Here is a 14,283-nt window from a genome sequence, read left to right as displayed (position 1 = left end):
CTTGGATAATGTCAAGCTTCTTGAGGGTTATTGGAGCAGTACTGCCAGGCAAGTGGAGGATATTCCATCACACTCCTGACTTGGGTCTTGTAAGATGTGGACAGGCTTTGGGGAGTCGGGAGGTGATTTACTCTCTGCAGCAGCCAGATTTTACCAGCTCTTCTAGCCACGATACTTATAGGGTTTGGTCGGGTTTCTGGTCACTGTTGACTCTCGAGATTTGATGGCAGATTCAGCAATTGTATTGCCATTGAAAGTAAAGTGGAAATGATTAGGTTCTTCCTTGTTGGAGAAGATCATTGCTTGGTGTTTGTGTGACATGAACATTTAATTAAGTATTATTCCTCTTGTTCCTTGTTAGATGCTCACAGTAGAGCTTTATAAATGAGTTGCAAACAAATTTGCGAGAGAAACTGGGCCTGTATTCTCAGGAGTTTTGAAGAATGCGAGATTATCTCATTGAAACCTACAAAATGCTTAAAAGGTTAGACAGGGTGGATGGAGGTAAGATGGTTCCCTTGACTGAGGAATCTAGAACCAGAGGGCACGTTTTCAAAGTAAGGGAAAAACCACTTCGGACCGAGATGAGTTTTTTAACTAAGTGGGTTGTGAATTTTTGGAATTCTGTTATCCAGAGGGCCGTGGAGGCTCAGTCATTGAGTGTGTTGAAAAGAAACATTGACGTACTTCTTAATACTAATGACAAAGAGAGATGGGGATAATGTGGGAGAGAGGCATTGAATTGGAGATCAGCCATGATCATATTGAATGGTGGAGCAGGCTCGATGGGCTGAATGGTCTACTACTGCTCCTATGGTAAGAAGGCTAAATACAGCTTGGAGGAAATAAGAACTCCCAAGGTTGCATGAATGGCCTCAATTCTTCAAAAGCGCCCCTAAAGCAATAAAAATGCTCTTTGAGCCAAAACCCTTCCGCTTGGGCAAAGAAACAGCTGTCGTATTTCAGCACTTAGAAGCATGTCTTGCTCATGCCTGCCAACTCCCAATATCATCTTGCCTTGTTCAACTTAGTGAGTTTCAGGAAACCTAGGAACCCATGCATTGACGGTTAAAGTGCACCTCCATTGCCTTTTAACATAAATTCAGCAACAGACCTGTTCCACGGAGGTTTCCCTCATAATACAGGGCATGCTCATGTTAAATGCAGAAAGTGGCAGGTTTCTCCCTCCTCCAGGATTCCTCGTCAAACTGCTGCAAGAATATGCATCTGCCAACTGTAGCAAGTTAAAACTATCCCAGCCCCCAGGTCTTTAAAAATGTAATGGCCCAGGGAGTTAATCTCCAGCTAGACATCTTGGGTACTGTTTATGTTAAATGCAAGCTAAACCCGAGTCTACAGCCCACTGTGAAGCATGTCCACTATGTTCTGTAGTCAGAATGGACTTTGAGTCTGGACTTTCACTGCAGAAGTGTGGTTTGTGAAATATGAGAATCACTTTGCAATGCTGCTAAACTTGTGTGCAAGTGCAATTTAAGAATTTTTATGTTGAACTGTGTGAAGCACATGATCAGGAAAATACGGTGCGCTTCTGCAACATGAGGGAAAACTCTGGATCAGGCAGGTCTGCTGTTAAGGTATGTTAAAAGGTAATGGAGGTGCATTTTAACCATGGATTCTTCCTTTAACCATCAATGCCTGAGTTTCCAAATTGAACAAGGCAAGAATAATAGGGCAAAAGTGGAATTGTGCTTGGTGCAGACTCAACAGGCCGAATGGCCTCCTTCTGCACTGGAGGGATTCTATGGTTATAGCCCAGAAATATATTATTATATTTGTAAAGGGTAGCATTAATGTTCAGATGAAACAGAGTTCTCACTGAATGGGGAAAACTGGTGTTTGAATCCATGTGGGGTTTATCTGTTGTAACTATGTTTTGGGAAGTCATCCAGCAACTTGTGTTCTCTTCAACTTGGTTGAGTTGTTTTGCTTAGTATGCAAATTAAACATTCCAGCAAATGGTGAAGAATTGTTCAGCCTTCATTATTGGCAGGCTTTGGGAACTTTTCTGATCTTTTCTGACGCAACTATATTTTAAGTATCTGTTCAAACAGCATGATCTTAATGGTAATAAAATTATTTGAAAGTCAAAGAGCTACTTGAATATCAATAACCTTTATTACAGTAATAATTCTACAAACTAATGTAGTATTGTTAAATGTCCTTAAATTGAAAAAGCAAATGATATCCTTGCCTGCTATGTCTTCTGTTTTCTCTGTTCTGTTACTCGCACTCCTATTAGTATTGCGACCTTTCTAACTAATGTACGTTGTAGCTAATATAAGCTTTTTTTTAAAAAGCCCCTTTAAACACTTTGATGCCTTTCTTCCTATGCTTTCCCAGACCTGTCATTTAATGTGGGAGATCTGGATCAGGGCAATGTTTGCAAAAACCTAGCCTAAAAATTGAGTCTGTTAAGACCTTTTTCTTTCAGCCAGTCAACACCCCTTAATCTGAAGATAAAAGTTCTCATGTCAGGATCAATCTGTTAAAATGTTGTCTGTTTTCTTACTGCCAGCCTTTTTGCTCCTACATGTATAAAATTTAATCTGGTTTTAATAATCCAATCCCTGCAAAGCTGAGTGGGACGGTGAGCTATGAGGAGGATGCAGAGATGCTCCACTGTGATTTGGACAAGCTGTGTAAGTGGGCAACTACATGGCAGGTGCAGTATAATGTGGATGAATGTGAGGTTATCTATTTTGGTAGCAAAAACAGGAAAACATTATTATCTGGCTATAAATTAAGAGAGGGGAATGTGCCGTGCAACAAGATCAGAGTGTCGTCGTACACCAGTCGCTGAAGGTAAGCATGCAGGTGCAGCAGGCAGTAAAGAAGGCAAACAGTATGTAGGCCTTCGTAGTGAGAGGATTTGAGTGCAGGGGCAGGAATGTCTTGCTGCAATTATGCAGGGCCATTATGAGGCCACACCTGGAATATTGTATGCTCTCTTTATTGAAGAAAGGATGCCCCTGTGCTAGAGGGAGTGCAGAGAAGGTTTATCAGACCTATTCCTGGGATGGCAGGATTGACGTTTGAGGAGGGATTGAGTCGGTTAGGATTGTATTAGTGGAGTTCAAAAGAATAAAGGGGGATCTCATAGAAACCTATAAAATCCTAACAGGATTAGACAGGATAGATGCTGGGTGGGGGTGTCCAGAACCAGAGGTCATAGTCTGAGGATACAGAGTAAGCCTTCTAGGATTGAGCTGAGCAGAAATTTCTTCACCCAGAGAGTGATAAGCCTGTGGAATTTGCTGCCATGGAAAGCAGTTGAGGCCAAAACATTGTATGTTTTCAAGAAGGAGTTAGATATAGCTATTGGGACGAAGGGAATCAAAGTATATTGGGGTTGGGGGAAGGAGGAGGCAGGATCAGACTGTTGATTTGGATGATCAACCATAATCATCATGAATGGCAGAGTAGATTCAAAGGGCTTAATGGCCTACTACTTCCATTTTCTATGTTTCTATTGCATAATGTTTGTTAATATTGTTGACTATTAACCCTCACCAATCCTGCTGTTTAAATTTACATTTATTCCCCAAGAGGAAATGATTGGTTAGTGCTTTATCTAATGTAACGCGAGGTGTAATTGGCACACTAAGCTTTTACAGACACAATGAACTTTTGTTTTAAATGTGTAATTATAACATAAAAAGCAGAACAGCTAAATCTCAATTTGCCAAACTGAGACCTACTCAAGATTGTAGCCCAAGAGTTGAGAAATGTTTGCTCTGGTTAAACACCTGTAATTCATGATTTCCCCTGAGGCTTGCATTAGCACCATTGTATATTCATCTATTGGTGCAAATGTGACCTTTTACACCAGAAAACAGTATGAATTATGTTAAGAAAATACCTTTTTTTGGGTCCAATATTATTGCAGGTGTGTGTGTGTGTGTGTGTGTGTATTTTCATGTGTGTGTGTGTGCGCGTGTGTGTGTGTGTTTGTTAGTGCGTGTGTGTGTGTGTTTGTTAGTGCGTGCACACACACACAATGTGGCTACAAGCCTTAAGTCATCAAAAAGGTTAGGTTTAAAAGCAGTCATTTAAAGTGGTAATGACCAAGCTAAATGGATTACAGGTAAATACAACCCAGGTAGAAATTTGGATCAAGAGGTAAGTGAGGATTTGGATTTTAACTTTTGAAATTCAAAAGAGAAATATGAAAGAGATTCATAACTGGCAAAGATCACAAGTGAATGAAGCAAAGTTATTAAGTTTACTTTATCTTAAAGTCGTGGCCAATGCGAAAACATAAAAGGATTTTTATGTTCCGGGAAAGGTGACTTCCAAAACATGATACGAATAATAGGTTTGAAGATGAAAGAGAGAAAGCGTATATTTGAGGAAGGATGGAAAGTAGTACTAGAGGAATGGTCATTTGAAAGCCTCAGCATGTGTTGTGCTGAAGAACTGTGAAAGAACCAAAATGGTCTGTCTCCAGAAACTCCAGAGAAGTGTCTGTTTGTCCCAGAATTCAGGGTTTGTTTAAAGCCTTGGATTTCCATAGCTGAGTAAGAGGAAATGAGGAGCCCTGGGAAATACTTCCCCTATGGCAACAATGGTTCCTTTGTAATATTACTGGATTTATTCATAGGGACTTGTTGCCTATGGATAATTAAGTTTTTATTGGTGAATCGAAATAGAAATCCTTTGGGAAAATATTTATAAGACTGATTTTTAACTCTGTAAATGTTATTTTGGATGTTTACCTTTTTTCTTTGTTGTAATTTAATGTTTAAAATCTCAGCGGTATTGGAATTTTGACTCCTGACTTCAGTGCACAAACCTTCTCATAATAAAATATAAACTGCAAATATACTGGGATAGTTTGCTCCATTTTCCCTTTGGAAATTAATCAGCCTGGCAATTACCACTTGCCATATCATCATATCTCTGAAATTCGGAGCATTGTTGTGCATGTGCACAGTGCTGCAAGAATGTGTGTGTGAAATGATCAAAATTTTGGAGGAAGTGCGAATTTGCAGTCTATGTACAGTCCAAAGAGTGAGTGTTAACCAGTGTGTTTGCAATGCGTTTCAGCACACTAGATTATATAATAAGGGTATGAAAATATTAAAGAGATAATAATGCTGTCTGGTTAAAATGTGAATTTATCCCAGACCTGCAGTCAGTATTTTTAAAGACCTGTTTTTTTCCCCAAGGAAACTACAGAGGATAGATACTAAATGAACAGTCATATACCAGTCGACAAAGTTTTTGAAACAATTTTAGGTCTCAGAAGTATTTTTATCGCTCCTGTTTTCCACATTGAATAGAATGAACATGAGCACGAAGTGACAATGCTGTTTGCATTGTAAACAAGTGTGACAAATGGAGTTTTTAGCTTTAACTGCTGTTATTCACAGTATAATATTTGTTTTTACAGGAAGCCTTCAGAAGAAGCTGACATGGATGAAGTTATGGCAGCTGCAGTTTTGACCAGTCTCTCCACCAGCCCACTGGTGCGCAGTCCACCCTCAGGAACACACACATTAGGTAGGCTTTTAAACCTAGATGGTCTTTATGCTCAGTCAAGATTTTCAAATGTTGCTAAATTGTTTATGTAATGAATAGTTCCACTGACATGCTTGTTGTGGGTAAGTTGCATTCTTTACCTGACTATTCTTCATACTGTGAATTCCTGCCTTTAGCTTGACCACAGGAGCAAGATCTCGAGGCTGAACGCTTCCTCTTTGGATGAATGCGGTTCCTATGAAGTCAGAAGTGCCTTGGGAACCTGACAAGTTGACCCTTGGCTTCCAAAGTGGCATGTTAGGCAGCCAGTGTGGTCATAGTCTGCAGTAACAGGAGGTTTGAAATACAGGCATGATCATGCAAGGCAGGAACATCCTTTGTTTGGGATTTTGAAACAAACATGAGTTACAATATTAGGAATGTTGCTGCCAGCTGAGATGCTTTGACAAGACCTTCATTTCTGGATGTTGTTACTGAAGAAACTCAGTTAAAAATGACAATGTGGAAATTGTATTTTTTTAAAAAAAGAGGCAACTGAAAGGTTAGGAAACGCAAGTTTTTTTCTCTAGAGGTCCACAGAGTCTGTTTCAAATTGTTGAACTTGATCAAAGTTGGCTGGCTTTCTCTCTCTCTCTCTCTCTCTCCATTTCTCTCACTACAGAAACAGATACTTATTGCAGTGTCTTAACCAACAAGATGACCCCTACAGAAGTTCAAGACTGGCAAAGCAAATTCTACTCACTGTCTGAATTTTCTTTAAAACTTTAGTCAGGGTGGTTGGTAATATTCCTGCGAATTTGGAAGCTGATTCTTATCTAACTGCTCCCCGGTGGAGAAAATTTCCATTGCAGTCTCAATGTGGCATTGCTTTGACCTATGCTGCTCTGCCAGAAAGATTTGCTATTAATCAAGATTCGCTAAGAAGGGAGATGTGAGTCGTCTTTGCTAAATTTTAATGTGACGTTAAGTGGAAGAGAGGAAATGGTGTAAACTACAAACAGATATATTTTCCAACCCAAGCTGTTCGCTTATGATTGCAGAACTCAAGCGTGTTAATTAATGTGCTACTGCTGATCACCTGTTAAAATAACCAGGTTCACACCTACGGTTAAAGTGTACATAACAGTTTAAGACAAATATGTTCAAGTTTATACAAGGCAACACATCAGGAAATGTATTTTTCACTTTCCTCCTTCCAAAGTTACCATACTTCCTCTAATTTTTTTAAATCTGTGGGATCTACCTTTCTTAGTGCCACAACTGAGCCCTACATCTTTGTGTGCCATCTTTTGGTTGAGCTGGTAAACTAAGGCCCTATTTGCTTTCAGGTGGTATGTAAAGGGGGAATTTTATGAAAAAGGTTTAAATGCCAAGATAGCGTGAAAGTGGGAGTTTCAGATCCATTTTTCTTTTTGCCCGAGTCCAAAATCACAACCTTATGTACTTAGACAAGTTTAAAAAAAAGGGCTAGACTGTTTCTAGTCACTAGATAGTGCGTTGGGCTTAAAACACCAGCAAGCCTGCTGTAGCAGCAAAGGGAGCTAATGTGCATTTGCAGATCTCTATGGCTGTATATGTGCAATTGCAACCAGCAGAGGGCTGACGGGTCTGAGAGAGAGAGAGCCGGCCTGGACCCCCAACCGTCCCCTACCCAACTATCGCGGGGGCCTGCGACCATTTGCGTCCCCCTTCTCCACCGATCGCCTGCAGAGATGCAGCAGGTCCCCCCTCCCTAACCCATCGGTCTGCCCTAGGCTTTGCCCCGGCACTGCCCGGTGGAGCGTCAATAGCCTCTAGTTATACTGGTGAGGCCATCATGACTGATCCCCGTTCATGGGGACCATATGTGATCCTCGCTGGGGAGAACCTCTCCTGGCAAGTCCACAAATGCAAGTGAGCCTGGACAATTACTTGAGAGGAGATATATTGGCACTTAAGGGGGTGCAGAGGAGATTGACTAGATTGATTCTGGAATTGAGGGGTTCGGCTTTTGAGGAGAAACTGAGTAGACTCATTGGAATTTAGAAGAACGAGGGGGATCTTACAGAAACATAAAATTATGAAGGGAATAGGTAAGATAGAAGCCGAGAGGTTGTTTCCACTGACAGGTGAAACCAGAACAGGGGGGAGCAGATTTAGGACTGAGTTGAGGAGGAACTTCTCCACCCAAAGGGTTGTGAAGCTGTGGAATTCCCTGTCCAGTGAAGCAGTTGAGGCTACCCTGTTGAATGCTTTTAAGACAAAGATAGATTTTTGAACAGTAAAGGAATTAAGGATGATGATGAGTGGTCAGGTAAGTGGAGTTGAGTTCACAAAAAGATTAGCCATGATCTTATTGAATGGCTGAACAGGCTCAAGGAGGCAAATGGCCTACTTCTGCTCCTAGTTCTTATATTCTAATGATTGCCTCCCTGGCTCATGTAAATACTGTTCAAAATAAATTTAAATAATTTATGCAGCCTACCACCTGAAATGGGTGGGATTCTGAATGCACCCGATATCTGATGCTGGGAAGATCGAGAGGTGAGAAATTGGGCACAAACCTGATTTCTTGCTGTCGCTCGATTTTTAACCAGCCTGCCCCGCCCATTGATGTATGGGGTGAACTGACAAAATTGGCCCCAAAAGATCATTTGGCTCCATGCTGAAGAAGAGCAAGGGAATTGCCTCTGGAATCCTGGCCAATAATTAACCTTCAATGATTCTCAGAAAAAAATGGATCACCTGTACTTCATTGTCTGTAAAGCACTTTGAGACATCCTGTGATCATGAAAGGCACGATATAAGTGCAACTGTTGCTGTTCATTTTCCCATTCTGCAATCCAGTGCTGTTTCTTCCTTGTTCAATCCATGTTCTAGAACCACACCTACTCAATTTTACAGTCCGAGACTACTCTTCCCTTATTTGTAAGTCTATTACTGTGTACCTCCTGTCTGCAATTCCATCAGGTTTTTAAAATCTCTTGCAATGTTTATTGTTATTCTTGCAGTTTGTTTACTCAGCAACCATTAATTTTATTTGACAATGCCCATTACTTATTGCACAACATTATTTGGAGTAGTCACCATAAATACTAAAATTACTTAAATAGCCGGTTTGTTGTGCAAGCTCCACACAGATAGTGACCCAAGGCTGAATTCAAACCCAGGTCCCTGTAGCAGTGCTAACTACCGTGCCTTGTTTTGGCAAATCCTGTATGGAGACAAGATCGCAGAAGCGTTCATCTTTGGTTTACTGCTGTACAGTTCTTCTCGAGGACAACTGAAAAGCAGCATTGGAGACAATATTTGGAGGGGGTGGTTTGCCTACCTTGGCTACACTGAAAACTCTTGTTTTCTGATGCAAACCAACTCGCTCAGTGTTGGATTTGATTTTTAAAATGACTTTTTTAAATATTGTGTAATTATATGTAGGGGTGGCTCAGCAGTTAGCACTACTGCCTCACAGCGCCAGGGACCCGAGTTTGATTCCAAGCTTGAGTCACTGTCTGTGCAGAGTATGCACATTGTCCCCATGTCTGCGTGGGTTTCCTCTGGGTGCTCCGGTTTCCTCCCACAGTCCAAAGTTGTGTGGGTTAGGTTGATTGGCTGTGAAAAATAGCCCCTTAGTGTCAGGGGGATTAGGAGGGTAAATATGTGGGGTTTTGGGGTTAGGGTCTGGGTGGGATTGTTGTTGGTGCAGGCTCGATGGGTCAAATGGCGACCTCCTGCATTGTAGATTTTATGTTGCACAGCACAAGGGGAGATGATGGCCTTGTGGTATTATTGCTGGGTTATTTTCTCAAAGGTTGGGCCGAAGAAACTCAGCTAATGTTTTAGGGACCCGGATTCAAAACCCGCCACAGCAGATAGTGGAATTTGAATTCAATATTTTTTTAAAAACTGGAATTAATAATCTACTCATGACCAGAAAACTATTGTTGATTGTTGTGGGAAAACCCTTCTGGTTTGGTAATGTCCTTTAGGGAAGGAAACCTGCCATCCTTACATGGTCTAGTCTAAATGTGACTCCAGAGCCATAGTAATGTGGTTGACTCTCGACTGGCCTCAGCCAGCTAGGAATGGGCAAAAATGCTGGCTAGCCAGTGATGCCTATGTCCTATGAATGGATAAAAACAAACTAATTACATTGATTGCTACTTACCTCCCTTTTATAATGTCAGAATTTGCTTTTATTGCTTTCAGATAATTGTAAAGTGTCAAAGGAAGGGCCAACTTTGTCTGCCAGCTATGGCAGCAGCACCACCAGTGGCAATTGGAGTTGGGACATTCCAAGCGACCACTCCAACCCATCCACGCCATCACCACCATTGCCAGGTGACAGCTCCAAACCATTATCTGGACAGTCAGACGATGGCATTGATGAACCAGAGGCATCTCACTTCCTGTTTGAAGAGCCTGCTCCCAGGAAAAGAAAGGTTTGTCTTTTTTTTCAAATTTCAGTACTGGATCTGCTCTGAATTTATTTTGTAGGCAGAAACCGCTTAATTGCTCTGTAAATTGCTTTACCAATGTAGTGTTTAGCTTTTATCCTACTGAGTCATTGCCCATGTGGTTTTGCTAATTGACTCGGTATGAAAGTTGCAACCACTAAGCTTTTTTTTAAATGTTTTATTTTTCCTTTTTCTTTCTCTCCTAATAATTAGCTCTGCAACCCTGGGTGTGTGTCATGTTCGCCCTGAAATCGCTGGGTGGGGTTTTGCTGCCACGTGACCAAACTCAATTTTAGTCAAAATAGAAAATAAAGTCACCTTGCTCGTATTCAGATCTTTCTGAAGTAAAGAACCAAATGAGACATTGGAGAGCTCTGCCAGTGGTGTGGGATGTATATTTTTGTTGGTCCAACAGCACTGAGTGCTTCAGCAATGGAGACATTATAATGGTGGCATACTGAATATAAGTTTTGAAGAATCCAATGTTATATGTTCTGTTATAACGCTGCACAAAATGCATGTTGAGCAATACAGCACGGAAACGGGCCTTTCGGCCCAACCGGTCCATGGTGCTCTCCCAGCTTGTCCCGATTGCCTGCGTTTAGCCCGTATCCCTTTAATTCTTTTCCCTCCACGTGCTTATCCGAATGCTTTTTAAATGTTGCAATTGTACCTGCCTCAACCACTTTCACTGGCAGCTCACATCATACACGCACCTTAAGGTTCTTTCAAATCTGTCCCTTCTTACTGTAAGCCTGTGCCCTCTAGTTTTCAATTCTAGTTCCCTGGGAAAAAGACCTGTTCACCAAAGATTAGAGTCAGTATACCCATTTTGGGTTTCTTTGCACATTTTGACATTCTTGAAAAATTTTGCAGTTAGTGTAGTGCATGTTTGTGTGGAGGGAGTGGATTGGCAATGCTAAATTGCCCCTTAGTGTTGGGGATATCAGCAAGGTAAATGTGTGGTGATATGGGGGTAGGCTGTGGGTGGGATTGCAGTCAATGCAGACTCGATGGGCCGAATGACTTCCTTCTGCACTGTAGGATTCTATGATTTTGCTAGGTAACAGCTTACAGTTATGTGGAATCTTAAATGTAGCAAAATATTCCAAGGCGATTTACAAGATGGGGGAGCCTCTGAAAATAGAGGAGTGCCTGAAAATAGAGGAGCGCCTGTGGAAAACGATTTGGGATAGGGAGTAAAATGGTGAGGTTAGCGTTAGATATCGAAACATGACTTGAGGTTTAGAGAGAATTCTCTAATAGTACTCGGTGGAGATAGCTGAAGATTGTGCCGTTCTTTGTAGAATTCTACAGTGTAGAAGGAGACCATTCGGCCCATCAAGTCTGCACCGATAACAATCCCACCCAGAGCCCCAGCTTCATGCATTTAGCATGCAAATCCCCCTTGCACACTAAGGGACAATTTAGTATGGCAGGTCGACCTAACCCCCACATCTTTGGACTGTGGGAGGAAACCTATGCAAACACGGAATGTGCAAACTCCACAGTCACCTGAAGCCAGAATTGAACCCTGGTGCTGTGAAGCAGCAGTGCTAAACACTTGATGGTGTACATGATGAGGACTTTGTAGAGTTGGGGTGTTGAGGGACTTGTAGATAAGTTCAGCACAGTTGGAATGATCAGTCAGCTGGATGTTGCGCAGAAAATAGAAGTAAGTAGGAGAATATTGCCAGAATCTTATACCACGACAAAATGTTTTTGCATAGAATTTCTGAACATTCTTCCTGAATCAGTTGTGTTTTGGATGAGTTAATGGACTGAAGATGGAGGTGGAGGTGTACACCTTTCTTCAGTGGGGTAAAAAAGTAAGAAGTTTTAGACAGTGATGTTTATTAGGAAATATTGCAATGGTTGATCTCAGATTGAAGTGTTCCAATTAGAGAAATTCACACTTATTGTACACAGTAATATGTTTATTCTGCAAAACTGACTGTTCCCGGTTTTACTTATAAAATATTCTATCTTTTACTATAGTATGGCTTTAGAAAGCGTGTAGGGTGTTACAGCTGTATTGGACAGAAAGATCAGGGGGTAAATTATCTTGCAAGAAAGTTTGTAGAATGCAGTATTGTCTGCACATAGTTTAGGAAAGTGAAAAGATAAAATTTGTGTCAACATGAACAAATAACCAATTATCCTGTCTGCAAGGAATATTAAATTCTAAAACCAATTATGCTATCATTGTGCTTATGTTTGGAACTTAGAATTAGCTGCAGACTGCTTGTCCTTGGCACCGTGCATGGTACATTGTTGGACTGTTTTTAGAGTTTTCTCTTTTGGCAGTGCAGGATACTTGAAAACTTGCTAGCAAGTGAACAACACCCATTCTTTTTTAAAAACAAAAATGTATGGGAGTGTAATACAACTCCATTGAATTTGCAACATGCAACAGACCATTGCAATTTTAATCAAGTTTTTTTTTTCTCCACTTTGGTCTGGTGGGATGTTTTCGAAGCTTTCATCCCTCTGTCATGCGTGTAAGAGAGCTTTAAGCATTTGACTGCCCCAGAAATAGTGTCCATCTGCCTAAATGTGTTCTTAATTTTGAAACATTAGTTAGCTTTATTTTTAGTGAGAATTTTGTCAAGAGCTTATTCAATAAGCCATTTAGGTTTTGGGAAACCAAAATGGAAGTTAGCAGAAATCCACCCATTTGTCTTCTCGAGCCATCCATACACAACCCTGTAGCTGCTGGGAAAATGTGACTGGAATTTCTGCTTTCTGCTGTTCAATTATCAATGCATTTTATAGCAGAGATTTTTTTTTAAACAAGCACTGGTAATTCCTTTTACATGAACCCCTCATGCTAGTCTTAAATTATCTTTTTTTTATTTGCGCACATCTCTTTTGCTGTGTACGCTTATAATCTTTGCTTAAAATCTAATTTGAAGGCTGGCACTTGGAATTGTCCCAGCAATGCAACTTCTGCTGCAACCACACAGGAGCCTTCTGCTGTTGAACAGGCTTGTTCACTTCTGGGTTTGTTTTTTTTTCTCTGTCTTTCATATTCACTAAAACGCCTTGCAGCTATTTTGCTTTATTGACAATGGGAGGGGATGTCCATGGCACTTTCTTAGTCTAGATTAATAATTACTTGAAATGGGAAGATCTAACTACTCTACTTTTTTTTTTGCAGTAATTGCTACTTTGTAAATATATATTCAGCTTGTTTTACATGCATGTGGTTAAAACTTTGCAGATCAAGAATCTTAAACATCAGTGTCTCAAGTTTAGCATGTGGTGCTTTGGTAGGGGAGAAAGAAAAGCTGGGATTGTCGAGACTCTGGTTGTACAAGTCTTGAATTTTTCTGCATTTGGGGGAAGCCACACACGAAGGAGACAGAATTGCAAAGATGTTCTGCAATTTATTTAGTGTTTTTACCTTAGTGTATTGGACAGTATATTTCTGATTGATTGTTTCTTTGTGCTGTGTTGGCATGCAGCTTTCTTGGGTCCAGTGAAGGTTGAGTTTAAAGTGAAGTATGCTTAGTAGTCTCAAGTAAGCTTAATATTAACAATACAATGAAGTTACTGTGAAAATCCCCCTTGTCGCTACACTCCAGTGCTTGTTTGAGTATACTTGCAACCTGTTTGACCATGTTATGAACATTTTTTTTCCCCTTGGCCATCGAGTCCTGGGGTGAGACCTAAACCTGGCTGCAGGCTTAGAGGTGGGGAATCTATCCGTTGCGCCACAAGTAGGCCATTTCACCTAACCAGAACATCTTTTTTTTGGATTGTGGGAGGAATCCAGAGCACCCGGTAGAAACCCACGCAGACGTGGGGAGAACGTGCAAACTCCGCACAGACAGCGACTCGAGCCAGGAATCGAACCCAGGTCCCTAGCACTGAGGCAGCAATGCTACTCACTGTGAGTTTAACTGTAGGGCAAGGCTATTTCACATGATTCAAACTGTAACTTTAACTACAGCTTTAAAAGGGTACTTCTCCCTGTGCTGCTGCTTTTCCCATTATACGCAAAGAGCGGACAGTTGGGGAATTCACAACTACTGTGGATCTCTGCTTCCAGCTAAGAACTGGTTTAAGGGAGACTGTCAGCAGGCAAAGTGAAGTCCACCTTGTGCATAATTTTGGAATAGAACTTGTGTTCATTGCACAGATTTTGGTGAATGCAAAGCATTGATTTTTAGAAGTCTTTTTCGTTTACTTGCAGCCAAGCACTGGCTGGTGTTCCAAGAATTTTGCTGAAAACGGACATTTCGTCAAAGCTTTTCATCTTGCACTGATCAGGACAATCACAAGAATACCAATGTCGGGGGTAACTTTATGCTGCATGAGAAGAGAGTGCTGATGGGTAGAGACG

General features: G+C 41.1%; 1 protein-coding gene across 2 annotated transcripts in view; it reads left to right on the top strand.

Moving 5' to 3' along the window:
• Positions 1–14,283, top strand: part of LOC145353901 (zinc finger protein 704-like) — a 107,450-nt gene that overhangs the window by 73,240 nt on the left and 19,927 nt on the right. For both annotated transcript variants that reach the window (XM_080204870.1, XM_080204869.1), the window contains exons 3-4: positions 5,414–5,523; positions 9,688–9,920. In XM_080204870.1, the coding sequence (XP_080060996.1) occupies positions 5,414–5,523; positions 9,688–9,920 (343 nt within the window). The remainder of the gene's footprint in view (positions 1–5,413; positions 5,524–9,687; positions 9,921–14,283) is intronic.

The sequence above is a fragment of the Carcharhinus amblyrhynchos genome, chromosome 16, assembly GCF_965287045.1.
Source record: "Carcharhinus amblyrhynchos chromosome 16, sCarAmb.v2.hapA, whole genome shotgun sequence".
Lineage (NCBI taxonomy): Eukaryota > Metazoa > Chordata > Chondrichthyes > Carcharhiniformes > Carcharhinidae > Carcharhinus > Carcharhinus amblyrhynchos.
This window is presented reverse-complemented; position numbering and strand designations above follow the sequence as displayed.